Source organism: Miniopterus natalensis, chromosome 8, assembly GCF_054644295.1.
Source record: "Miniopterus natalensis isolate mMinNat1 chromosome 8, mMinNat1.hap1, whole genome shotgun sequence".
NCBI lineage: Eukaryota > Metazoa > Chordata > Mammalia > Chiroptera > Miniopteridae > Miniopterus > Miniopterus natalensis.
In genome coordinates, this window is record NC_142088.1 from 82043659 (window position 1) to 82069091 (window position 25433).

At 54.6% G+C, this 25433-nt stretch overlaps 1 protein-coding gene across 1 annotated transcript in view; it reads left to right on the top strand.

Annotated features, from left to right (window-relative positions):
- Positions 1–25433, top strand: part of MYO7B (myosin VIIB) — an 89063-nt gene that overhangs the window by 12581 nt on the left and 51049 nt on the right. Inside the window, exons 5-17 of the mRNA XM_087819403.1 lie at positions 869–990; positions 2992–3134; positions 3640–3753; positions 6093–6246; positions 7841–7917; positions 8810–8929; positions 9212–9354; positions 11659–11869; positions 12590–12725; positions 16865–17028; positions 21090–21227; positions 22644–22796; positions 23431–23529. Of these exons, the coding sequence (XP_087675529.1) occupies positions 869–990; positions 2992–3134; positions 3640–3753; positions 6093–6246; positions 7841–7917; positions 8810–8929; positions 9212–9354; positions 11659–11869; positions 12590–12725; positions 16865–17028; positions 21090–21227; positions 22644–22796; positions 23431–23529 (1774 nt within the window). The remainder of the gene's footprint in view (positions 1–868; positions 991–2991; positions 3135–3639; positions 3754–6092; positions 6247–7840; positions 7918–8809; positions 8930–9211; positions 9355–11658; positions 11870–12589; positions 12726–16864; positions 17029–21089; positions 21228–22643; positions 22797–23430; positions 23530–25433) is intronic.

The following is a 25433-nucleotide window of genomic DNA, read 5'->3' on the forward strand; positions in this document are numbered from 1 at the left end:
AGTGTGTGCTATGTGCCAGACACAGTATATTTTCTAACTTAATTAAATGTCCTAAGTAATTTTTTAAAACTAGTTTTCATAACCATGAAATTAATACATATTCACTATGAAAATTTTAGAAAATTTCAGAAAAATATTCTCAGAAAAAAATTGCGAGATATTTTTGGAAGAAAAGACCTTCTTGGTTGAAATTATACTGAATAGCTCCAACATATGTCCTTTCCTGTGACTCGTAAGCATGCCCACACGCTGCAAGCCCCGCAGACTTGGTGGGAATGGCTGCATCGCGTTTTCTGGCTGGATGGACCATAACTAATTTGCCCTGTTTAGGTTACTTCTGATTTTCCACAATTGCAATAATAAATAATGCTTAAATGAGCAGAAAACTGTGGAGAAAGCTTTTTCTGATTTTAAGATTATTTTCTTAGGCTAAAAGCAGGATAATCCTGAAGTTTTTGATACCTGTGCCAAATTGCTTCCCAAAAGACTAATGCAGTTTCCCTCCAGCCAACACAAGCTCGCCGCTCACAGAGAGAATGTCACAAGGCATCGCGTCAGCTGGTCTTTTTCACGCATCTGTTATCACTGAGCACTGCCTGTGACCCTGGAATGAACCAAATAGACCCTACCTCCCAGGGCTAACAGCTGAGCAGGGTCAAAAGACAAACACAGCAATAACTAAGACAGTATAGACAGTCCGAAACCACAGGGGACTTGAGGGCAAGTGCTGTGGAATTCTGCACAGGGAGAGACCATCTCTGTTTGGACTATCCCAGAAAGTAGGCCTGTGGTGGGTTTGCAGGAGAGTTAAGATGTGCTGAAAATCTTATTTTTCTCTTGACTAATTCCCTGCATACTGTCTTTGCAGTGGTGAGTCTGGGGCGGGGAAGACGGAGACCACCAAGCTCATCCTGCAGTTCCTGGCCACTGTTAGCGGTCAGCATTCGTGGATTGAGCAGCAGGTCCTGGAGGCCAACCCCATCTTGGAAGGTAAACTGTCACCTCAGGACCAGCCTCCTCCCTAGGCCTTCTGAGTTGTTTATAGTTTCTAGTGCTTGTGAATAAAGCTGCTATCAACAATTGCATGCAGGATTTTGTGGGAATATGCTTTTCTCTTAAATAAACATGCAGGAGTGACACTGTTGGATGGTAAGTGAGCGATTTAACGTTTTCAGAAACCGCCCCCAGCCTCGTCAGCACGTGGTGCTGTCAGGTGGCCTTCTGCACTCTGCCCTGAGCCAAGAGGCATCTCACCGCAGCCCTCCAGTGCCTTTCCCTCGCCGCCACGGCTGCTTCTCCTGTGCTCATTTCCCGTCCGTGCAGCTTCTCTGGGGAAGCATCTGTTCACAGCTTTTGCCTGTTTTTTGATTGAGATGAGTCCTTATTTATGATTTTGTAAGAGCTAGTTCTGGATACAACTAACTCTTACAAGATCGGTGTTTTGCAAGTATTTTTTCCCCAGTCTGTGGCTTGTTCTTTTATTCTCTTTACAGTGTTTCTGTAGCGCAGAAGTTGAGATTTTGATAAAGTTCAACTTATCATTTTTTCTTTTATTGATTATGCTTTTGGTGTTGTAGCTAAGAAATCTTTGCCTAACCCAGAGATTTTTCTCTTATGTTTTCTTCTAGATGTTGTGTAGCTTTAGGTTTTACATTCAGGTGTATGACCCACTTTGTGTTAATTTTTGTCTGTGGTGCGAAGTATCCGCTGAGTATTTACTCTCTTTTCTTTCCTTCCTCTCTCCCACCCTCAGTTCCTTCCTTCTTCCCATAAGGATACCCAATCTTTTCAGCCCCATTGTCAAAAAGACTATTCTTCCTCCACTGAATTGCTTTTGTACCTTTGTCTAAAATCAGTTGACCATACATTAGGTCTATTTCTGGATTATCTAATCTACTCTATTCCTCTCTGTTTATCTTTTCTGCAATACCACACTGTCTTGCTTTCTGCAGCTTTGTAGTAAGTTTTGTGATCATGTAGCACGTATCCTCCAATTCTGTTCTTTTTCAAACTCAGCTATCCTAGGTCCTTTGCCTTTTCATATACATTTTAAAACCACCTTGTCATATACTGTTCTTTCGTGAAGAGGGATGTGCCACTGGTTTCAACAACATTAGGCAGGTTTCTGAGTGGCAGCCCTTCTCTGAGCCCCTGCTGTTCACTGGGGTTCCTCCAGGGCAAGACAGTCAGTTTGACCAAGGAAGCTTGTCCTGGTCTCATGGGGCTAATGCTGCACCGTGGCACAATAATTTCACACTGCACCCCAACCACCACTGGGCTGTGCAACGAGTTTAAATAGCATAGAACAGGAAATCCCCCAGCACACTGCTCTTGGTAAGAACCATGCTATTTTCTCTTAATTATGGGTGCAGGTGGGGGGTGTACGTACTAGGACCTTCCTTCCTGTGGGCCACCTCTGAAAAGCCTTAGAGAGAGCTCTATGGGATGCCCTTTGGTTCATGTTGCAGCCCAGTGCCTCCTGGGCTGACCTCCTCTGTGCCCTGGCCTGTGCCAGCCCCTGCCACTTTCTCCCTGCAAGCTTGCCCTCTCTAACCCAGCCTCCACTCTGCAGCTTGAGTGATCTTTCTAAAATACCTATCTGCTTCCACGTTCCCTCAGAAGCTTCCCCATCTCTCCCATCACTTGTGGAATTAAAGCCAAATTTCTTAGCCTGGCATTCAAGGCTCTGTGCCTCTCAGGCCCATCTACTAATGAGTTCTTTGTCTTCCACTGCCTTCCTCCTGTACCTTGTGCTCCAGCCAAATTTCCCACTCTGCAAGCACACCCCATGCTTCCTGACCTCCAACCCTTTGCCTGCACTTAGCCTTCCTCTTAGCAAACCCTTGGTTGCCACCACTGTCCAGTGCAATCCGACCTAGTCTTCAATTCTGGACTTCGTCACCTCCTCCGAGAAGCCTTCCCAGATGACCCTGCCAAAAGTACCTTTTCTCCTCTCTTTTCCGATCACGGGCACCGCCCTCCGGCCCTTAGCTTTTGGAAATGCCAAGACGATCCGAAACGACAACTCGAGCCGCTTCGGGAAGTACATTGACATCTACTTCAGCCCCAGCGGGGTGATCGAGAGCGCGCGCATCGAGCAGTTTCTGCTGGAGAAGTCCCGGGTCTGCCGGCAGGTGAGGCGCCGGGCGCGGGGGCCAGGCGGGCGCGGTGCCAGGCGGGCGCGGTGCCAGGCGGGCTCGGGGCTGCGGCTGCCGGGAGCCGCCGCGCCCCCCGCCCCCCGCAGGGCCTCCCGAGGCCCCGAGCCGGTCCCCGGAGCGGGGCCAGGACGCCGGGGCGGGACCGCGGGCCCCGGCGGCACGGAGGCGGGGGAGCGGGTTTCCGCTGGGGTTTCCATCCGCGGGTCTTTTTCTTTCTTTGGCGCCTACTCCTCCTCGCCTTCGCCGGAATTAATCCCTAGGCGGCCCGTCCTCCGGGGGGGTGGGGGGGCGCGTATCCTGACGTCACTCCCTGGCTTGTGACTTTAGGGAGGGCACCCTCGGGGCTCCGGGCAGTGCCTGGGGAGGGGTCTGGCGGGGGGCGGCCGCGGCCGGGCCTCGGGGAGACGACCCCGCGGGAGCCGGGGCTCTGAGCGCCGCCGGGGCGGGGGCGGGGGCCGCTCAGAGCTCGCGCCGCCCGCAGGCCCCGGGGGAGCGCAACTTCCACGTCTTCTACGGGCTGCTGGCCGGCCTGAGCGCCGCCGAGAGGGACCTGCTGCGCCTGGGGACGCCCGCCGACTACCGCTGCCTGACCGCCGTGAGCCGCCCGGCCCGCCTCTGCCCGCCCCTCCCCTCCCCGCCCCGCCCCGCCCCTCCCCTCCCCGCCCCGCCCCTCCCCGCCCCTCCCCTCCCCGCCCCGCCCCTCCCCTCCCCGCCCCTCCCCTCCCCGCCCCGCCCCGCCCCTCCCCGCCCCGCCCCGCCCTCCCCCTCCCCCTCCCCTCCCCCTCCCCTCCCCTCCCTCCCCTCCCCTCCGCCCCTCCCCTCCCCGCCCCTCCCCTCCCCTCCCCTCCCCGCCCCTCCCCTCCCCTCCCTCCCCTCCCCTCCCCCCTCCCCTCCCCCCTCCCCTCCCCCTCCCCCTCCCCTCCCCCTCCCCCTCCCTCCTCCCTCCTCCTCCCCCCTCCCCCCTCCCCTCCCCTCCCTTACTGTCCTCCCCTCCTTTCTCTTTCCCCTCCCCCTCCCCTCCCCCTCCCCTCCCCCTCCCCTCCCCCTCCCCTCCCTTACTGTCCTCCCCTCCTTTCTCTTTCCCCTCCCCCTCCCCTCCCCCTCCCCTCCCCCTCCCCTCCCCCTCCCCTCCCCCTCCCCTCCCCCTCCCCTCCCCCCCTCCCCTCCCCTCCCCTCCCCCTCCTCTTCTCTCCCCTCCCTCCCCCTGCCCCCTCCCTCTCCCTCCCCTCCCCGCCCGCCCCACGGCCCCGCCCCCAGCAGCTCGGGAGCCGGAGGGAGGAGGGGCAGCGGTGCTCCGCCCACCTTTGCTTAGCGGCTGAATTGGGTGCCCCCCACCCCTTTCCGCGGGTGGTTTCCGCTCCGTGCGACCCGGAGACCTACCCTGGTCTGGGGCTTCCTCATGCCCCTCACCTTCCTTTGGAACCAGTGGACAAAAGGCTGCCCACCCCGTGGGTCATGGGCAGGTGTCTCCACGTCCCCCCACCCGCCGCCCCCACTAGCCGCCATCCTGTGGGTGCGCCTAGAGCTTGAACCCCGGGAGAGCAGGGACCTTGCCTGCCTGGCCCGGGCTGCATCCTTGTCCCCCAGCCCGGGCTGCATCCTTGTCCCCCAGCCCGGGCTGCATCCTTGTCCCCCAGCCCGGGCTGCATCCTTGTCCCCCAGCCCGGGCTGCATCCTTGTCCCCCAGCCCGGGCTGCATCCTTGTCCCCCAGCCCGGGCTGCATCCTTGTCCCCCAGCCCGGGCTGCATCCTTGTCCCCCAGCCCGGGCTGCATCCTTGTCCCCCAGCCCGGGCTGCATCCTTGTCCCCCAGCCCGGGCTGCATCCTTGTCCCCCAGCCCGGGCTGCATCCTGCCCCCCAGCCCGGGCTGCATCCTTGTCCCCCAGCCCGGGCTGCATCCTTGTCCCCCAGCCCGGGCTGCATCCTGGCCCCCAGCCCGGGCTGCATCCTGGCCCCCAGCCCGGGCTGCATCCTGGCCCCCGGCCCGGGCCGTCGGCACGGGGCCTCCGCGGGGTCTGCCGTCGGGGACCGCGGCTTCCCTCGGCGGCCTCTCCCCCCTTCACCGCCTCAAGGCCTCCTCCGCCCTTGCCCGGGCCGGGGAGACCCCGGGTCCCTCCTCTGACCTAACTTGTCACCTACCCCGCAGGCTTGACCCCACTCTATCATTCATCCCGCAGACTTCCACACGGACGTCTGACGGACCCCATCTCCAGTGGCAACTCCCCCACGACCCCGTAGCATGGTTTCCGATCCCTCCAGATCCCACTACCCTCGGACCTCTCCCTCCTCCCCATAAATCCCAACCTCCTCCTAATCCTGGGTCCTGCGCCCACCTTCCCCCCAGCCCAGCTGTTCTCCGTGGAGACCTTCTCTCCTGAGCCCCCTGAAGCTCACCTGGGGGCCAGCTCAGGAGCCTCCTCCTGGAAGCCTCACCTCACTTGCCAGTGGCTGGTGCTGCCTGCCTTGGTCTGGGCATCTGTAACCCTCTGAGACCGTCACCTGCCCCCGCTTGCCCCTCCCGCCTGCACAGCACCCAGGGTGGGGCCGGGCGCTTTGTGCCTGAACTCCCAGCAGCAGCACAGAGCCCGGCACACAGTGGGCCTTGGAAAGTGTTTATTAATTGAACCCGTGCTTTTCCGCAGAGAGGGTAAAACAGGAGTTGCTATGAATGGGTGACACATCGGCTTAGAGAAGCTGAGTCGCTTGACCAAGGCCACCCAGTTACCAAGTCCCAGTGCTGGTTGCAGAGCCCCACACTCCTTCTGTGCCTCTGGACCCCCCTGTGGCCCCTCAAGGTCCACCCAGAGCATATGAAGTGTCACTTTTCAGGTCCCTTGGCTGAGTCCCTGAGGCTTCTCTGCCTTGATGACCCTACATGAAGGAGGTGGGGTATGGGGTGGCCTCTACCAAAAGCTGAGATGCCCAACTCTGCAGGGGAACTGCACCTCCTGTGAGGGGCTTCATGACGCCCAGGACTACGCCCACGTACGCTCAGCACTGAAGATCCTCATGTTCTCTGATGCTGAGAACTGGGACCTCAGCAAGCTGTTGGCAGCCATTCTCCACCTGGGGAACGTGGAGTTTATGGGTAATGATCTCCTCGGACAGCACCACTGGGGGAGAAGAAGGGAGCCAGGAGAGGAGGGGAAAGAAATCTCTCAGGCTCTCACCTGAAGAGCCCCCCGAATCACATGGTCTAACCCTGCCCTAGAAAAACACATGGAAAGTAGCTATACTTGTGGAGGCCTTGAGAGGTTAAGGAAAAGCTGTCAAAGATTAGGGCACTCCAAAGATCAAGACTCGATCAGTCACCCCCCACTTTTAGCCAACACCCCAAAGGGCTACCCCTCAGGGTGAGGGTAGAGCAGAGTAAGCGGAGCCGCGTGGGCTTGCACACCAGTGCGTAAGCCTCCAGGCGGCCTGGGTTGCCCTATCCTGCCAGCTCCGGGAGCCCCTGCCCTGGAGGGCACAGTGAGGAGACCAGCGCACCTTGAACTGGGGTCCTAAGGAGAGGGAGAAAGTGAAAACATGGGGGGGGGGCGATGATTCATCTCCTCCCTTAATAGACCCCCTCCACACCCCACACCCTGTAGCCCGGCCCAGTCCAGTATTTGAAGAGACTACGGTTAGCTCTAGAACTCATGAAACACCAATTCACAGAGCAGTGGGGAAAGGACAGACTTTTAATAAACTGCTCTGGGGCAACAAGAACCTGGGCCACTGTCTCACACCATCCGAGGAAAGCTATCCAGTGAGTTGTGGCAGGCGGCCATGTACTGTATTAACCAAACCGGGCACTTCTGCTGGTGAAAGGGGGCGACAAGCAGGGGCACCGGGTCGGGAGGGGGATTTTAAATGTGATGCTGAGGAAATGAAGCCAGGCACAAAGAATGCAGACCTTCACATCACCCTTACACAGAGTTTAAAAACCAGTGAAACTAAATGCTGTTCAGGGATTAATTATATAGATAGTCAAAAGATGACAAAAAAACAGGGGCGTTTTTCCATGACCCTGGGGAGAGCGGTTATCGGAGAGAAACAGGGTCTTAGCAGGAAGGGGCTATGCTAAACTCCGGGGGCCCGCAAGGCTCTGTATTTTGACTTTAGTAATGGTTGCAGTGTTGACCTAATAATTACTCATTGTAACATGCCTTTGGGTTTTATGCATTTTTTTTATCTGTATGCTTCACTGTGCAATGTTTTAAAGTTAAAAATTACACACACACAGAAATCACTCCTCTTCCGCAACCCTGGCAGCCCTAAGGTGGAGGCTGACTCAGAGAGGAGGAACTTGAACTAGGGAGGCCATCGGGAGACTTCCAGGCTCGTTAACGTTGTCTTATCTGACAAGGAACAAGCGAATGTCCAGGTTTCTATGGACTGCAGAGCGTGTTGCCCTGGAGACATGGGGGCGCGATGATTCATCTCCCCCCTTATTAGACCCCCTCCACACCCCCACACCCTGTATGTAGCCCAGCCCAGTCTACCAGGCTTCTCTCCCAACGAGCCAGAATTTCTTCATACTTCCTTTTGAGCCAGGCCTTGATCTCAGGAGCTGAAGATGAGGGACCTGGGGGAGGTAGAGCCTCAGGGCTGGGACTGGCCCAAACCTGCCCTCAATGGGGCCTCTGTTGCGTCACTTCAGGGTGCTTTGCCACTCAGGGTCATTCTTCTCCCTACAGCCGCGGTCTTTGAGAACCTGGATTCCTCCGACGTGGTGGAGACATCTGCCTTTCCCACAGTGGTGAAGTTACTGGAGGTAGCTTGGCCTCTATGTCTGCCAGCTTCCGTCTTTGTGAGGGGCCCCCAGGGGCCTGGGCTGAAAGACCCCTGACTCCTGATTCTAATAATCCTTCCCAGGCTCTCTTGCTCCTGTTTCTGACCCCTCTCCCAGGCTCTCAGCTCAACCCATGCACCCTTCTGCCCATGGCAGGCCCTGGGGTGGGAAGCAGAGTGAGGCAGTGTGAGCTAACCGTTAAAGTAGCAAAATGATGCCTCACTCTCCACCCCACTCATCTCCAACCTCTCCCTCTGGGCCACCTGACCCAGTGACCTTACCCTTGATCTTCCCCAGCTCCCATCAAACTTCCCTGCTTACAGCCTTATCCTTAGGGCTTCCCCATGAGCCAGGCTGATCTGGGACAGTGAGGCGTGCTCACACCATCAGCCCCCAGCGTAGTCCAGAGAGAAATGGATCCTCACTTGGAAGGCACTGCGGGCTTGGGCAAGGACATGTCTGCACTGGGAAATCGTGGTGACTTCCACGTCACACTCCACTGGCTGTTCTGGTGGGAAATTAATAGAATCAGAAGCACAAAAAGGAAGAAGGAAAGAAGGGAGAGAGGGAGGGAGGGAGGAAGAAAAGGGAAGGACAAACAGTCCCATTTAGGAACGTTTGCTGCTTGTGTTGGTCATTTGGAGCAGGGTTCTTAGGAACTTTGGGGCTTTGCCTGCTCGGTCTTCCTTGCATGGTGGGGCCCACCCATAATGTTGACTCTGGTCCCATCTCGCCTTGCCCTCGTCATAGGCATCTCCCACCCTCAGGCATTGGGCATAAGGTATTTGTTCCTGAGAGGGAATAAGACATGGCACAGTCAGGTCAGAATCCTGGAACCAGGCCCTGTCCTGCAGCTGTCTACCTGCCTTCCCAGGTGACACACCAGGCGCTCCGGGACTGTCTGATCAAGCACTCCATCATCATCCGCGGGGAGTTCGTCACCAGGCCTCTGAACATCGCCCAGGCTGCAGACCGGAGGGATGCCCTTGTCAAGGTGCAGGGCTGTGGGAGAAGGGGCAGCTGCCTGTGGAGCATGGCTCCTTGCCCCATGGGCGGAGAGCAGGACAGGGCAGAAACAGCTGGTCAAGTCCCAGTTCTGCCGGTCACCTGCTGGTGACTGGGCCTCCTAGCCTCTCTGGGCTTGGCTTCTTGCCTTTAATGTAGGGATGATAACCTTAGTAGATCTGTGAGGGCAGCCTTTCTGGGTGGACTCGGAGGAGGGAGCAGCCTCCTCCTGTGCTTCACAGCCCATTGGCTGTGCCCCATGTCTCCTCAGGGCATCTACGGGCACCTCTTCCTGTGGATTGTCAAGAAGATCAATGCTGCCGTTTTCACTCCGCCTGCCCAGGACCCCAAAAATGTGCGAAGGTCCATCGGCCTCCTGGACATTTTTGGCTTTGAAAATTTCCACAACAATAGGTATGAAAATCTCAGTTCACCTGCTTTCAGAAAATAAGCCGGACTCCTCACTGAGCAAGCTAGAGGTCAGCCATTGTTCCCCCTGGGCTCCCACCTCCAATCATAGGTGCCAGGGTGAGTCCACTGGGAAGACCTGAGTCTTTCTGTAGGGAGAACATCTGTGCATGTCCCCTGGCACCCATAGCATGTCTAGAGAAGGCCCCATAGCTACAAGCATCCCAAGTGCCAGGCCTCTATCACCCCTCTTGAGCCATCTGCTCTCCTCATGAACCTGAGTGAACTGTCCCGTGAGGTTGGGGTGAAAATGAAAACCAGTAACATCGACTTGACTGCATCTTTAGGTGGTATAGCATCCTAGGTAAGGGAGAAGGTAGGGGACTTGTTGACCATCCCTGATATTTTAGTGTGGTGGGGGTAAGGCAAGGCAGGACACGGCTGACCCAGTGTCCCAGCAGCCCCGATGGAGGCTGAAGAGCTGACCGGGAGGCAGGTCAGAGGAGCTACCCAGCGGTAACTGGTGAGGCTGGGATGAGGGGAGACAGGGTGGTGAAGGGGGCCAGGCGGTGGAGGCAGATATGGACAGCTGATGTGCTGGTACATTATCAAATGGCAGAGGAGGCCAGGTGAAGAAAACGAAGGTGGGACAAGCAAGCAGGAAGCACCTCGATACAATCTAGCAGACTCCGGAGCCCGGTTCATTAAAGGACTTGGCAGGACAGAGCCTAGGACTGGTTCAAGAAGTGGACACCTCTGGGTACCGTCTGAGGAGCTGAGGGGCCATCCCCACCTTCACTTGCCCCTGCCCAAGGCCCCGTCTCAATGTGAAGTCTTAGAGGCCCCCTTGGTGAGCCGGGATTGTCAAGACACAAGCCATTCCCAATGCAAGCACACTGAGTGGTAGGCTCCCAGGACCAGCTGTGCAGGCAGGGCAGCAGCATGGAAGGACTGGCAGAATTAGGCCCAGTATGATGGGAGCTCTAAGGCCTGGTAAACTAAAATGTGGTCTGGATGATTGGTTTCTGTCCTCAAGGGGGACAGGTGAGCAGACCAAGCACACCCTGGAAACCTCGGAGGAGCATGAGTAGTTGGTTGTGGGGATCTGGCCACTTATGCAGGGACCCCTCCCTGAAGGAGCCACGGCTGGGGTTTGTCACAGGGCTGCAGTGGGGACCCTGGCCCAGCACCCAGCCACCTACTCAGTCATGCCTTCTGCAAGTGTACCCTGAGCCCTCCCCAAGCAATGTGTTGGGAGTGGGGAGCATGGCCGACCTGTGTCCTCACCTCCTGGGTTAACAGATGTTGAACAAGTCCAGGCATGATGAGGTTCTGCATGAACTGGTAGCCCATCCTGAGGCAGAAATGCCTAAGTGAGGCCCAGGGGGTGAACGAACTGGGCCGTGTGGTGAGGAAGGAGAGGAGCGGCAGCAAATGTGTGAAGACTCAGAGATGAGGAAGAACTGGGGCCCTCCACAGCACCTCAGAAGTCCCTGCAGCCACCCCCTGGGACAGAGGCAGGCTTCCTACTGTGCCCCTGTCCGGACCCTGCCTGAGGGGCAGGGAGAGCTGGGGCCGGCCTGTCAGAAAGCTTCCTCTCCTGGTGAGCTGGAAAGGACTGAGGGGCAAGACTGAAGCCTTGGGAGGCCAGTCCCCACTCCAGGTGGGCAAGGAAGGTAGCAGCAGTAGGAGTGAAAAGAAGTAGAGGCCAGGGCACTGTGTTGAACAGAGCACGGACCAGACTTGGACACTGATTGGAAGTTGGGCAGAGGCAGAGGGAGGTGTCAAGCATGACTTCTTGTTTTCTGACTTGAGCCAGGGGTGATGCGTAGATGGACCCTCTCCCAAGGTGGGGAGCCCGGGAGGAGCCCTGCAGTCAATACTGAGTCTCCAGAAGCTCCTCTTGTACCAAGGCCACTTGCCCATAGGGCTGGGCTGTCACAGGACACATGGTTTCCCAAGGATTATTTCCACGTCAAGATAGCAGACCTGGCAGAGGACCCTGTAGGGGATTGGTAAGGAGCCCAAGGCAGGGACTCCATGGCTCGCCTTCATCAGTGAGGGCCTTCTCCTTTCTTTTTGCTTGTTTGCCACAGAGTGGAAGAGGCGAGGTGATGAGGCAGAGGCAGAGAGCAGAGGGAGGGTGTGTGTCCTCGTGCACACAGGGCTCCATGTGAAAGGGATGTGCGTTGTGGGCACATACGTGTGGCTCCATGCAAACACACACACGGCTTGTGTGCCACGGTTCACACCAGCTGCAGCAGGGACACACTGACCCAGCTCCGCCTGGTGGCGGCGTTGCCTCTGCAGCTTCGAGCAGCTCTGCATCAACTTCGCCAACGAGCACCTGCAGCAGTTCTTTGTGCAGCACGTGTTCACCCTGGAGCAGGAGGAGTACCGCTCAGAGGGCATTGCCTGGGACTTCATCCAGTACACAGACAACCGGCCTACCTTGGACCTGCTGGCCCTCAAGCCCATGAGCATCATCTCCCTCCTGGATGAGGAGAGCCGCTTCCCACAGGTGTGTCCCCGAGCCTCCCACGCTCTCGTTCAGACCCCCCCCCCCACGTCTCTGCCTGGAGGTTGGGAAACTCCCCTGGGGTGGCTCATTTGTTCAGAGGTTGCTGAAACCTCTGTTCGGAATTAGCAAACTAGCCTCAGCTCATCTCCAAACCAGACCTCCTCCCCTTCAAGGCCCACCTCAGGCAACCCCACCCCCTGCAGGAGGCTTCCTGATTCTACCCTCACTCCCACTCCCCAGCAGAATGGCAGCTCCATTATTGGTTAGATTCAAGAACGCACCCCAAGAGAGGGCTTCCTAAGCACCTGTGGGCCAAGGGCTGCATAGGGTACAGAGAAGGAAAAACTTTTATTCTTGCCCTTAGGGAAAGCTGCCTGTCCTTGGGGAGATAGACTTTCAAATGCAGTCAGTAAAAGCTCTTAATCCAGAGGAGTGAAAACCAGGGCCAGGGTACCTGGGCAATTGTAGGGAAGGGTGGAGCCAGAGAGCTGGCAATGGAGGTTGGCAGACCCAGTGTCTGCTCTGGCTCTGCCCTTGCTCACTGTGACAAGTCATCGACCCCTAGACCTCCGTTTCCTGTCTGTAGAAAGACCATCGGTCATTCTGAGCTCAGTTGCTTTGGGCCCGTGAGAGAGCCCCTGAGCCCTGTGGATGTGCCAGCTGACCTCCCTGTGGCTGGGCTCTGGGAACTCAGCCCATAGGGTGCCTGTGCTCTTCCAGGGGACAGACACCACCATGCTGCAAAAACTGAACAGTGTCCATGGCAACAACAAGGCCTTCCTGCAGCCCAGGAACATCCACGATGCCAGATTCGGCATTGCCCACTTTGCTGGTGAGGTGTACTACCAGGCAGAAGGTAGGTGCAGCTTCTCACTACACCCCCTTCCTCCAGATCTGGAGTGGGTTCCAGGAAGGCCACTGAAAGGAAGCTGAGACAGTTAAGTCATTTTGCAGAGCTAGCAGTGGGAAAGAGGGAATTGAATGGACCAGGCATGTTTTGTTTTGTTTGTAGTAGTTCTATTGAGGTATAATTCACATACCATGCAATTCACCCATTTTAAGCACACAACTCAATGATTTTTAGTATCTGCATAGAGATGCATAACTGTTGCCACAATTTAAAACATCTTCATCACCCCAAGAAGAAACCTCCCATTAACATTTATTCCTCATTTACCCCCAACCCTTCCCTGCCCCCAGCAACCACTCATTTCTCTATGAATTTGCCTGTTCTGAGCATTTAATAAGAATGGAACCACACAACGTGTGGTCTTCCTGACTGCCGTCTTTCACTGAGCACCATGTTTCCAAGGTTATGCATGTTGTGCCATGCGTAAGGACTTTGTGGTGTGTTTTTTTCCAAATATGTTTTTATTGATTTCAGAGAGAGGAAGGGAAAGGGAGAGAGAGAAACATCAATAATGAGAGTCGTTGATCAGCTGCCTCCTGCACACCCCCTACTAGAGATCAAGCCTGAAACCCGGGCATGTGCCCTGACTGGGAATCAAACCCTGACGTCCTGGTTCATAGGTAGACACTCAACCACTGAGCTACGCCGGCCAGGCAGGGCTTTGTTTCTTTATATTGCAGCATAATAGTCCACTGTGTGAATTGGTCACATTTTACTTATCCCTTCATCAGCTGATGGACATTTGAGCTGTTTCCACTTTTTGGCTATTTTGAACAATGCTGCTATGACCACTCATGTACAAGTTTTCAGTGTGGACATATGTTTTCACTTCTTTGGGATATATACCTAGGAGAGGAATTGCTGGATCATATGGTTTAACTTTTTGTGTAACCACCAGGCTTTTTTTCCAGAATGGCCCCACATTTTACACCCCCCCCCCCCCACCAACGTATAAAGGTTCCAATTTCTCCAGGTCCTCGCCAACACATGCTATTGTCTGCATTTTTTATTATAGTCATTCTAATGGGTTTAATGTAGTGTCTCAATGAGGTTTTGATTTGTGTTTCTGTGATATTTAATGACGTTGAGCATCTTTTCACGTACTTATTGGCCATCTGCATATCACCTTTGTAGAAATCTCCATTCACATCCTTTGCCCATATTTTAATTGGCTTGTCCTTTTATTGTTGTGTTGCAAGAGTTTTTTATGTATTCTAGATATAAGTACCTTATCAGATATATAATTGTAAATATTTTATTCTGTGGGTTATCTTTTCAGTTTCTTGATTGAAGCACAAAAGTGTTAATTTTTATGAAGTCCAACTTAACTATTTTTTTGTTGTTGCTCATGTTTTTGGTTTCATTACTTGGAAACCATTGTCCAACCCAAGATTTACCCCTGTGTTTTCTTTTAAGAGTTTTCTAATTTTAGCTTTTACATTTAGGTCTTCCATCCATTTTGAGTTAATTTTTGTATATGTTGAGATAGGGTTGAGCTTGGTTTTGACTGGAGAAACAAGGGCCTGGGGTGGCCAACCCTTTGGTGTGCTTAGAAAAGAGAGAAGGTGGCCAGTGTGCTGCTATGGTCAGGAAAATGGGCAGGCAGCCATAGTGTCACTCTGTGGCTCATCTGGAGGAATGAGAATGTGTCCTGGTCTGTGGAATCAGCTGGAGAGACAAGGTGCACATGCTCACTGTCCTCATTCTAGCTCTGTGGGCTGCGTGCACCCCCAGGGCTCCTGCCGCAGTCCTCCTGCTCTCATAGGCTCCCTTCCCCTCTCCTACCCTCAACTCAGTCTCCCCAGGCCTCACACCAGGCTGTGCGGGTATGCACAGAGCACTCCACTAAAAGGTGAGGTGACTTACAACGGGCAGAGTGGGAGAGGAAAGTCGGGGTCCTGCTCATGCAGAGTTAATCCTCAGAGTCCCAGGAGCACAGCCCCTCAGTTGAACCTGGCCCTCCTCAGCCTGACTTGGAGAAACAGCCTCTTCAGCTCCTTTCCAGTGGGGTTTTGTCCTCCTTGCCCATGATGAGAGTGGAGGGTGGTGTCCTCTCTCTGGTTGGACCCATGCCTGTGTTGTTGCCTTGGGCTGCCATAACAAAGTTATGCAGATGGGTACAGAAATTTATTCCTCACAGACTGGAGGCTGAAAGTCCAAGATCAAGGTGTCAGGAGGGGTGGTTCCTCCTGAGGCCTCTCTCTTTGTTGATGGAAGCGTCTTCTGGCATCTTTTCTGTGTCTGTGTATCTGTGTCTTATTCTGCTCTTCTTACAGCACCAGTGCTATGGATTAGGACCCACCAGAATAGTTTCATTTCAACACCATCAGCTCCTTAATCACCTTTTATTTCCACATATAGTCACATTCTGAGGTACTAGGGGTTAAGACTTCAACATATGGGTTTTGGGAAGACACAACTCAACCCATAACATTGCCACTCCCCAATTTCTGGAGGCTCGGTCTTCAGACCCCTGGCCCTAGCAGAGCCTTCCAAGACTCCCAGAGTAGGGCTGGTGGAGGGACCTTGGGGCTCCCAGGCTCTCAGGGTCTCCTTAGTGAGTCACACATGTACTTGTTTCCTAAACATGTCTGCTAACGGGCACATATGCTCACACACACAAATGCTCTCTTTCACGCACACATGCAAATACACGCACACTGCCTGAGGGCACACATGCATTTTCAAGGCCTGTGCAGTGTAAACTTGTCCTGAGGAGGGAAATGACTTCCAAGGAGCTCACAGTCAGTAAGTCACCTGGACATCCTTGGAGCCAGGAAGCCAAGGGTGTTTGATTTCTTCCCTTCTTCCATTTTGGTCTTCCGGAAAAAGCAAAGTAGCTACCACCCCTTGCTGGTTTCCTGGGGGTTTTGAAGCTGCTGCTCCTGTACAGATTGGCCACACAGACTCTCCCAGAGCTGCCTCTGGCCTCCGGGCTGGGCCGAGGGCAGGAGCAGCGTGGCCTCTTCCCCAGATTGCCAGCTCCCTGGGCATTACCAGGCTGCCAAATTTTCAAAGATTTGCAGGGGGGTTGAGGGGGAGGTGTCTTCACTTTCTCCTTTCCCTTCTTTTCTTATTTTAGCTCATTTATGTAAATAAGTGGTTGCCTAAGTCAGACTTGCCCAAGGTCAGCCGGAAATGTTGTGGGTCAGAGCCCTGATGCAAGCTCAGGCCTCTCACTGTAGAGAATGTGAATGGCAGGGTGTGTGGATGTGCTGTCCGCCATGGCCAGTGGTCCATACCTGGTGCATTGGCAGTTAGGGGGTGGCTGTGACTAGGGAGAGGTGGAGGGGAGGGGACTAGCTCCTGTACATGGTAGTACCCCCCAGGCCTGCACCCAGGGAATGCTGAGGCTGGTGGAGGAGATGGCAAGTCCTCAGAGCATCCCTGAACTGAGCAAAGGGCCCAAGAGAAAGTTTGCCCAGGGAGAGGGGAAGCCCTGAGGAGAGCTCTTCACCTCACCTGTGGGCCAGGAAAGCCTCCTGGAAAAGATGGTGCTTGAGCTGGTCTTGAAAACCAAGCAAGAGTTGGCCTGAGTGGGTTGGGAGGAAATAGCATTCCCAGAACAGCTTGTGGAGGCCAGAGGCATTGGAGAAAGAAACCTTCTGGGGGTGACCAGGAGCCAGGAGGCACAGGGCCCTGGGGCCCGCAGGAGATGGGAAAGGGGTGGGGTTGGGATGCCAAGGCAATGTGCGTTTCAGGAAGGGTCCTCAGGGGCCTGGGGAATGTGTGGGACAGAGAGGCGGAGTAGGCAGAGAGGTAGGAGGCCATCAGAGGAGTTCAGACAGGAATGGCAGCCGCTTAGCCAAGGGGGTATGTAGTGGGATGGTGAGTTGTAGGGTGGGGGTTATCTGTCCACGTGTCCTGACTTGGTGCTGGGTGGAGAGAGTGGGTGCTGTGCCTGAGTGCAGGCATCTCTGTTGGCTGGACTGGGAGACCGAGGTAGGGATGGAGAGGATGACTTCAGAGGGGACTCCTGGAGCCTCCTGTGTGACCAGCTTCCCCTCCCCCCAGTGCTTCCCCTTCCCCTGTGGGTCACAGTGAAGCTGAGCTGGGGTGGTGGGCGGGCTCTGCTTTCCCCACAGGCTTCTTGGAGAAGAATCGAGATGTGATGAGCACAGATATCCTCAGCCTGGTCCACTCCTCCAAAAACAAGTTCCTGAGGGAAATCTTCAAGCTGGAGTCGGCAGACATGAGGCTGGGCCATGGAACTATCCTCCGGGGGAAGGCGGGGAGCCAGTTCCTCAAGGTGGGCTGTGGCTTCCCTTTCAGGGCCTTTCTGTCCTCAGGACCTTGGGCGTAGACAGGCATGTGCAGGGAGAGCCTGTCACCTGGGGTCTGGGTTTCTCAGTCGGGGCACAGAAGTGAGTGAACAGGAGTGTTGCTGTTGCCGGGTGGGCAGGCTTGAGGGACAGGTGCACAGGACGGTGCCCACCTCTGAGTGTGTGTTCCTGCTAGGGCACGTGTGCTTTTGCTAACATTGTCATGTGTCTATATTGGTCTGTGTGTGTGTTCGAAGTGCTATAAGTGTTGTGTGTGCATGGCTGTGTGTGGCATCTGTGGGGGTGTGTATGGTGCATGTGCTGTATGTGGTGTGCATGGGTGTGAGTGTGGGTGTATTTGTAGTGTTGCCAGCGAAAGTGATAGGCTCTTTTGCAGTGTCATGAGAAGAGAATTTCAAAGACACAGACGTGAAGTTTAAATGTGATGGAAAGATTTTATTAAGAGGAATTAATACACCCTCGGACGTATAGGGTGGACAGTCACTAAACACTTGCCAGGAGGCTTTTGTTAATCCTCCATACATCTTGGTTCAGGTAAAGGGCAGAGCACCATTTGAGCTAACCCAAGTTTCTAACTTCCCAGGCCTGGGCTGGGCCTTCCTCCCAGCAGATTCTGTTGGGGTTTCATGTCCTCTGTCCAATCCGGTTACCTTTCCAGTTGTTCCCAGGCTAGGCCCTGCCCCTCTGTTTCATCACCCTGACTCACTGTGCAGGTCCAAAAGTTCCATTACATCATGTAGTCTACTGCGCATGTGCCCAGCAGAGGGCAGCCTTTAGCGGCCTAGGGAGACTTTCCTGTCATCTGAGGATTAAGTCTCCTCTGTGGCAGTTTCCTGGAGTGTTTGTTTACCAGTAAACTAGCTGGCTGCTGCTGCCCTGCTACCTGCTTTGGCTTCCCAGTTTATTAAGATTATTTAGTCCCTTTTGCTTTCTTCCTCATATTAATAACTAGCTACCTACGCTGACAGTAGGAGATAGGAGTGTGTGGGGGGGTGTTGTTGCTTTTTGCTGATCATCACCCGAGGATATTATTTCCCTCAGTTTTCAGAGAGAGCGGAGGGATGTTAAGAGACAGAGAGAAAGAAACCTCGATGTGAGAGAGACACATTGATTGGTTGCCTCCCGCACCCCCTGGACCAGGGCCGGGGATTGAGCCTGCAACTGAGGTACGTGCCTTTGACTGGAATCAAACACAAGACCCTTCAGTCCTCGGTCCAATGCTCTAACCGCTGGGCCAAACCAGCCAGGGCTGTGTGTGTTTTGAGTGGTATGTGTAGTATATTGCATGGTGCATGTATGTGTGCATGTGGTATGTATGTGGTATGTGAGTGGTATATTTGGCATGTATGTGACTGATATGTGGGTGTTGTGTTTGTGTGGTGTGTGTATGGCATATGTGTATTTTTGCTACCAGAAACAGAACTTGACCCTGAGCCAAGGGCCAGACCGTAGTGTGTGGGTCTTGACTTCGTGCAGGAAAAATTTCGCAACACGAGTCCAGGTGACTGTGAGGGAACGTTTATTAAAGCTGAGGACAGTAATACAAGAAAAGGCTTATCACAGAAGAAGCAACAGGAGAGCCTAGGCTGGGCTGCCTGAGGCCTCTGGGAAGTCAGAGGAAGGGGCCTTGGGGACAGGCTCAGGGGGTTAGCCTGGGACGAGCCGCCTCTGCCCACTGCTGCCCTGGCTGCAGGTCTCGTGGGGTCCTTTACAGCTTAGGAGATGCCTGCCTGTGGGGGAAGAAGTGGGGAAAGGAGGGGGGAAGGGAATGGCGGGGCTGCTCCCCAGAGGGAGAGCATGCGCTGGGTCCTTTGTCTTGAGGCTTTTCTCTCTCTTGGAGGCGGGAATCTTAGGGGACCTTAGGGAAGGTCTCAGGGGAGGGTTTCAGCAGAATATTCCTCAGTTTTTCCAGGTGTGCTCCTTGAGGGTCCTGGTCTCCACTGATTGGTCAGCGTCAGGGCAGGGGGTTGTCAGTCATTGCAGCTGGTCCTGGTGTTGCCCACCTGGTTTTGCTGCTTTTCTGGGTCTGGAGCTGAAATACAACTGAGGCCTAGATGTTATCTCTAGGGAGGCGACCTTCTGTATCTGCTGTAAATTGCTTGGCCAATTTGCTCAGCTGTCTCGGTTTCCCTTTCCTCTAGCCCTGGTGAAACTGGACACAGTGGGTCCGGGCTGCCTGTTGCCACTTGAGCCACTTAAGCAGAGACAAGGTTGAATCATATATGAGTATTTATTCCAATAATGCCAGCAGTATGGGAGAGCAGCAGGATCCATCCACATAAAATCTGCTCCACCCCTCCCCATAAGCCAGCTGCTTATATTGGGTAGAAGGAGAAAGATTACAGGGGGAAGTGGGCAAAAGGAATAAGTGGGAATAATGGTTACAGGTTACAGGTTACAGGAAATTTGGGCTGAGAGTTGCCAAGGGCAGGCCCCTCCTGGACTCCATTGTTTCCAGAGCAAGGTTATCTTTCCATGAGAAAAAGAGAATGAACAGCACTCCAAGGTCAACTCCCATTTCTGGGGGAAACAACTCCCAGCCAGGTTTGAAAGTGGTTTTTCTACTCAGAACAATCACAGTTAACACAGCATGATTAATATTTCTTACAACTGTAGCTAAAAATCATGGTTAATAGAGCATGATTAATATTTCTGCCCCTAACACTGGCTTACTGACCTGTCTCTTTTTGTGTGGTGTGTGTGTGTATTATGTGTGTGTGTTTTGTGGTGTGTGGTATGTCTGTGTGTCTCTGTGTGTATGGGGTGTGTGTGGGGTATGTTGTGTGTGTGTGGGGGGGGGGTGGGAGGTGGGCCACAGAGAGCCCCTGATGCTCCTTAGGACAGCCTAGGATTTCCTGGCAGGGTAGGGGTCTGCCTACCCACTGCCCCCTCATAACACCCTCTCTCATGCCTCCACCCCTTAACCGTGACTGTTCCAGAAAATCCCTGTGAATTTTTTGATGAGGAGCCCCACCCCCACCCAGGATGTTGAGCCATCTGAATAGCTGAGGAGTTGAGAGAGCAAAGCGACTCCCTCTCTCCATGCCACAAATTCAGCACTGACCACACTAAAGTGTCCTTGGCCTTTATAGCTCCCAGCCCCCTCTGCAGGAGCTCCTGAGGCCTCCAGGCGCATGGCTATGTGCAGTGCAGGTACAGAGAGGCACCCAGGAGCCCTGGGCTGTGCAGGAGTCACCCTGGTCTGAAACCAGGTGTAATCAGGCCCGACTCTGCAGCTGAGGCCAGAGCACAGCCTCGTCTTGGCCCTGCAGATATCCAGAGCATGACTTGGAAGTTCAGGGAGCAGGATGGCAGTGGAGGAAATGCATATTGTTTTACAAACCAGGACAAGAGGAAAGTGCTGCCCATTGTTATTAAAAAGCCCAGTGATTACATCCTCTCCTCAGGGGTGTCAAGATGTGAAGACCTTTGTGTTTCCAGACAGGTGCAATCTGGCAGCACACATCTTTGCTCAGGTGCATTTGGCTTTGGGAAGGCTTGTTCAAGGAGCATTGCCCAAGATTAGTATTGCACGAAACAAACACAGCTCATGGCAAGGGGCTTGGGCTTTTGCCCCCTCCTTGCATCCATAAGTTAATACATTTATTTTAGAACGATGTACATTTACTATAATGCATACAATGTATAATATAAAACATTAAAAAATATGTTTAATATAAAACATTAAAACCTAGACAAAAACTGGAAATGTAGAAGGGAGAGTAAAAAAGTGAATGTTCCCAGTTCTAACACCCTCTTCTCACCCTGTTCCATTGTCTTGTGCATCCCACTTGGGGGAACCCCAACTCCAGACAGGAAGCAGTTGCCCCATCTTACTCCCCTCTCGGTCCCCATTATCCAATGGGGGACCTGCAAACAGTAGGCACATGGGGAACCTGTGATGGTTGAATGAGTGCACCCCAACCACCTGAGGGACGTTGGCAGAAACCCTGACTCTGCTGTGGTCAACTGTGCCCCAGGCAGTACCCCCCAAACACCCACTTGGATCTTGTGCTTCTGCCCACAGTCTGCAGACTCCAGCAGGCGGCCCGCCACCTTGGCAGGCCAGTTCAAGCAGTCCCTGGACCAGCTGATGAAAATCCTGACTAACTGCCAGCCCTATTTCATCCGCTGCATCAAACCCAATGAGTACAAGAAGCCTCTGGTAATGAGGGGAGGCTGGGCACACAGGAGGGGAGTGGGGGACAGCTGCTGGCTGAGTCTGACGGCATCTAGGGTCCTGTCGTCCTTTTCACCAGGGCCTGGACAGTATTAGAGCTGTTATCGGCCCCCATTTTATAGGCAGGACACTGAGGTAAGGTGGCTAGTCCAGGCCATTCTCAGATCAGTGACCTTCAGGGCTTAGGTCACCCAGACCTTAGTAGTCTTAGCCCTGCCATCTGCGTGCTGTGTGCACTTGGCCAGGTGCTTCCCTTCTCGAGTCTTTTCTATCAAGTTAGAATGACATCTGCCTGCAGGAGGCTGCAAGGATTGTACTTGAGGCTTCTGGCACATCTGCATATGTAAACTGCGCTCAGTTAGGGCCACAACTAGTACTAGGGTTTCAGAGGTTGAGGACCACTCCTGGTTGCCCTTGGAAAGCGTCTTTATCTGCTTCTGTGTGGTGTGGTGTGGGGTTGGAACCTGCTTCCTGCCTAGGAGCCCTTGACCATGAGCTTGGGAATTCTCCCCAGAGGCTGCAAATACAGGACTCCCAAAACCAGGAGATGCCATCTGAAAGGAAATAAAATGACCCCCTAAAAAATCTTACAAGGGAAAAATATTAAATAAAGAGACTTTTTGAAAAGAAGAAAATTATATGAAATTGAGGCTGTCCCAGGCTATCCAGAATGCATCTTCCAGATAGGCACAGTATTCCAACGTTAGGTGAGAGCTGTGCTCCAAGAGGCCCTCTGCCCACACCCCCTCTCTACCTTAGGAGCGAGACAGGTGCAAGGGGCCTGAGGCTGGTGCTCAGATCCTCACAGGTGGTAGCTGCTGCGTGGGTGTAGGGGTCAGGCAGGCTCCGTTCTGTACTCTAGCTCAGCTACTTAGGAGTGGCCTAAGGCACCTCATCTTGAAATTGGAGCTAAGTGCCCCACCACACAGGGCTGTTGTAAAGATTAAATGAGAAATAGTAAATAAATGGGGGCTAACTAGTTGCCCCAGACTAACTTCTGTGGCCTTGGACCCCACAAGCCATTGCTCTGTGTTTCCAGGTAGGTAATGGCTGCTGATGGCTTCTCAGGTTGGAGGGTTGCCCCTAGCCCCCAAGACTCCTGGTGACTTAAAGGTTGAGGGCAGGGGTCTCTAGAGGACACCCCATGCAAAGTTTCAGGGCATCTGCAAATAACTGCACATCCCGAGCAGGAGGGAAATATTCAGCGGTGTTGCAGGTGCCACAGTTTCCGTTACCGACTTGATATCCTCGCAAACACTTTAAGGACTCTTCAGCGACTCTGACCAAATATTTCTCTTCAAAAGGGAGCTCTAATGAAAGCGAGCCCGTTTCCCAGCGTCCCGTCTTTGGGGTGGTTGCAGGGTGGGAGGGCGGCCGTGTGAGCCCGTCGCCTGCCCGCAGCTCTTCGACCGCAGGCTGTGCCTGCAGCAGCTGCGCTACTCGGGCATGATGGAGACCGTGCGCATCCGCAAGTCGGGCTTCCCGCTCCGCTACACCTTCCAGCAGTTCTCCCAGCGCTTCGGCCTCCTGCTGCCCAGCGCCGCCCGCCTGCCGGTGAGTGCCCGGCGCCCTGGCCCGCGGGCGGTGCCCCGCATCCTGGGAACCGCGGCTGTGGGCTCCCCCAGGACCCCAGGTCCAAGAGGTCCCTGCGGCTGCCCCTCTGATGCCCAGGGCCCCTCCCTGGGCCCCAGACTTTGAAATGAGTGTGCTCGTCTTCCCTTCGTCACCTCCTCCCTTCCCCTTCTGGAGTGAGGAAGGGGCTGGCTCACACTGGGCTCCGGAAGGCTGGTGGCTGCACCAGTTCTTTCTGTGAGCGTCTGCAGTTTGAAGCAAGCACTTGTATGTGGCAGGATGTGGGGGAGATGCTGTGTGGCTGGGGGGCAGGAAGTCCTCTGTATCCTTCCTCAACATTCAGCTCTCCTTTGGGATGCCCAGGTGTCCAGCGGCCACGTGGAGGTCCCAGGCCCTGCAAAGTGTGGTGGCTCATGATCCCAGAGCCTGAGTGCTCCTCTGGGCCCCAGACCTGATCTCAGGTGCCCTGCGCCTGTGCCCCGCCCAGCAGCCCCTGACTGGGAAGCCTGCAGGAGGAGGAAGACTCAGATCCCCAGGAAGCCCTTGAGGAGGGACCCTAAGCCTCCTGCCCATCCCGCTTTAGCTCCACCCAGCCACTCCTGTTTCTCTTTGGCAGCTTCGGGACAAGTTTCGACAGATGACACTGTGCATCGCTGAAAGGTGCCTGGGAACAGACAAAGAATGGAAAATGGGAAAGACCAAAATTTTCCTGAAGGTGAGACCCTGAACATGCCGGCCTCAGCCTCCTGAAGCATGTGGGGCCAGACTGGTGCTCCCTGGAGGCACTGGCTCACTCACCCAGCTCTGAGTGTGGCCCCCACTCGGAGGCACCGAGCTGTTGTAGAAAGCAGTGCTGGGGGTAAGGGAGGTAGGGGAGTGTGGAGAGAGCCCAGCCCAGCCTGAAGAGGTTCGGGAGGCTTCTCGGGACATCCATGGCAAGGCCTACGGATGAGGAAGGGCTGCCTCCAAAACACTGGGCAGAGTAAGAAGGTGCTCAGGGCAGGCTCCCGCTGTCTCCAGAACAGGCCTTCACTAGGCATGAGCCAGAGTCCACCTTAGGGAGCTTTGTCTGGCCTGGGGACGCTCTGCCTCTAGTGAGCCCCGGAGAACTGGCACTTCAGTGTGTTGGCCCTTCACCTATTAGAGCAGGGGTGGGGAACCTTTTTTCTGCTAAGGGCCATTTGGATATTTATAACGTAATTCGGAGGCCATACAAAATTATCAGCTTAAAAATTAGCTATGAAAAAAGCTCCTAGATTTATTGAATTTTGAATCCCCCCTGGGGTTGTCATGGCAGGGCCAGACCAAAGGATTTCACAGGCACATGCAGCCCACGGGCTGGACGTTCCCCACCCGCTTAGAGCTTGTTCTTAGGCAGGTGTGTGCAGGCCACCCACCTCCCACCTGCCTCCTTCCCGACTCACTGGGAGGCCTGACGTCGCACAGAGGCAGCCTCGTGGTTCTATGGCCTTCAGGCCCTCTAGGATTGCCCGTTGGGTCAAAGAGCCACTGGGGAGAAAACCTCCCTGCCCCCTATGCTTGTAAGCCCTGGATGGGGGAGCAAACCCAGAAGGAGGAGGGAGAGCAGGTGAGGAGGACATCCTGTAGCCATCCAAGCACCCTCCCATCCCTGCCACCCTTCCCTGCACCCTCTACTGCCTCCCCTTTCCCCATAGAGCCCCCCTCATCCATCCCCAGAGGGACCTCCCCACCCACCCGCTGGCCAGCCCATTTATCAGTCAGACCTGTGCTAGGGCTTGGGGCTCAGACCTGAAGAAAGAAGCAGAGTGGCTTCAGATTCCCTTGGGAAGGGGAAGCTGGCAGAGGAAAGGCATCTGCCCTGGAGGGTGAGACATAGGGGTACAGGGGGTATATAGTGTGGGTGGATGGTTGAAGGGGGCAGGAGAGTGCCTTCCCCTCCATTTTTCTTCCTCCCTGGTTGCTCCTTGAAGCAACAGTCCAGGTCTAGTCCATCTGTTTCCCCAGGGCCCACCCATGCACACCAAGAGGCTCAATGCTTGCTTCATACAAGGCTCATGAAGGCAGGAGGGGACTCCGAGCCCTGGCCTCTCCTCACCATGTGTCAAAGGCTCTGCTGCTGTCTGTTCTACAAAGACAGGCCCTGCCCCCCAGGGGTCAGGATGGCAAGCCTAGGGCGCAGGGACCAGGGGAGCAGGGCAGTGAGCCAGGGGAAGTCGCAGCCCAGGGATGACTCTCACACTGAATCCTGCTCAAAGGCTGAAGGGAACATTTTTCCACTGAAACTAGCAAGAGTCCATAATACAGCTCAATGCACAGTTCACATGAATTTGGGGAAATAGACAACTTCTGGGAGAATTCTGCCCCCGTCTTGGATTCTCCAGAGCAGCAATGAAATTTGCCAGATTGAATAAGAAGAAGCTGGAATGGGAAGTTCTTGAGTTGGGGCTGGGGCTATAGGTGCAGCTCCCATCTGAGCCACAGGAAGGTCAATTGGAAGGCCCCTGCCCCTGCGTGGCCTCCCAGGAACACATTTGGGAAAAGTCTGAGAAATCCTGACTTCTGGAGACAGAGCCCTGGCCCCAGGTGGAGATGTGGGGTGGAGGGGGCAACTACTTGATGAGATCTCTCCTGTTCCAG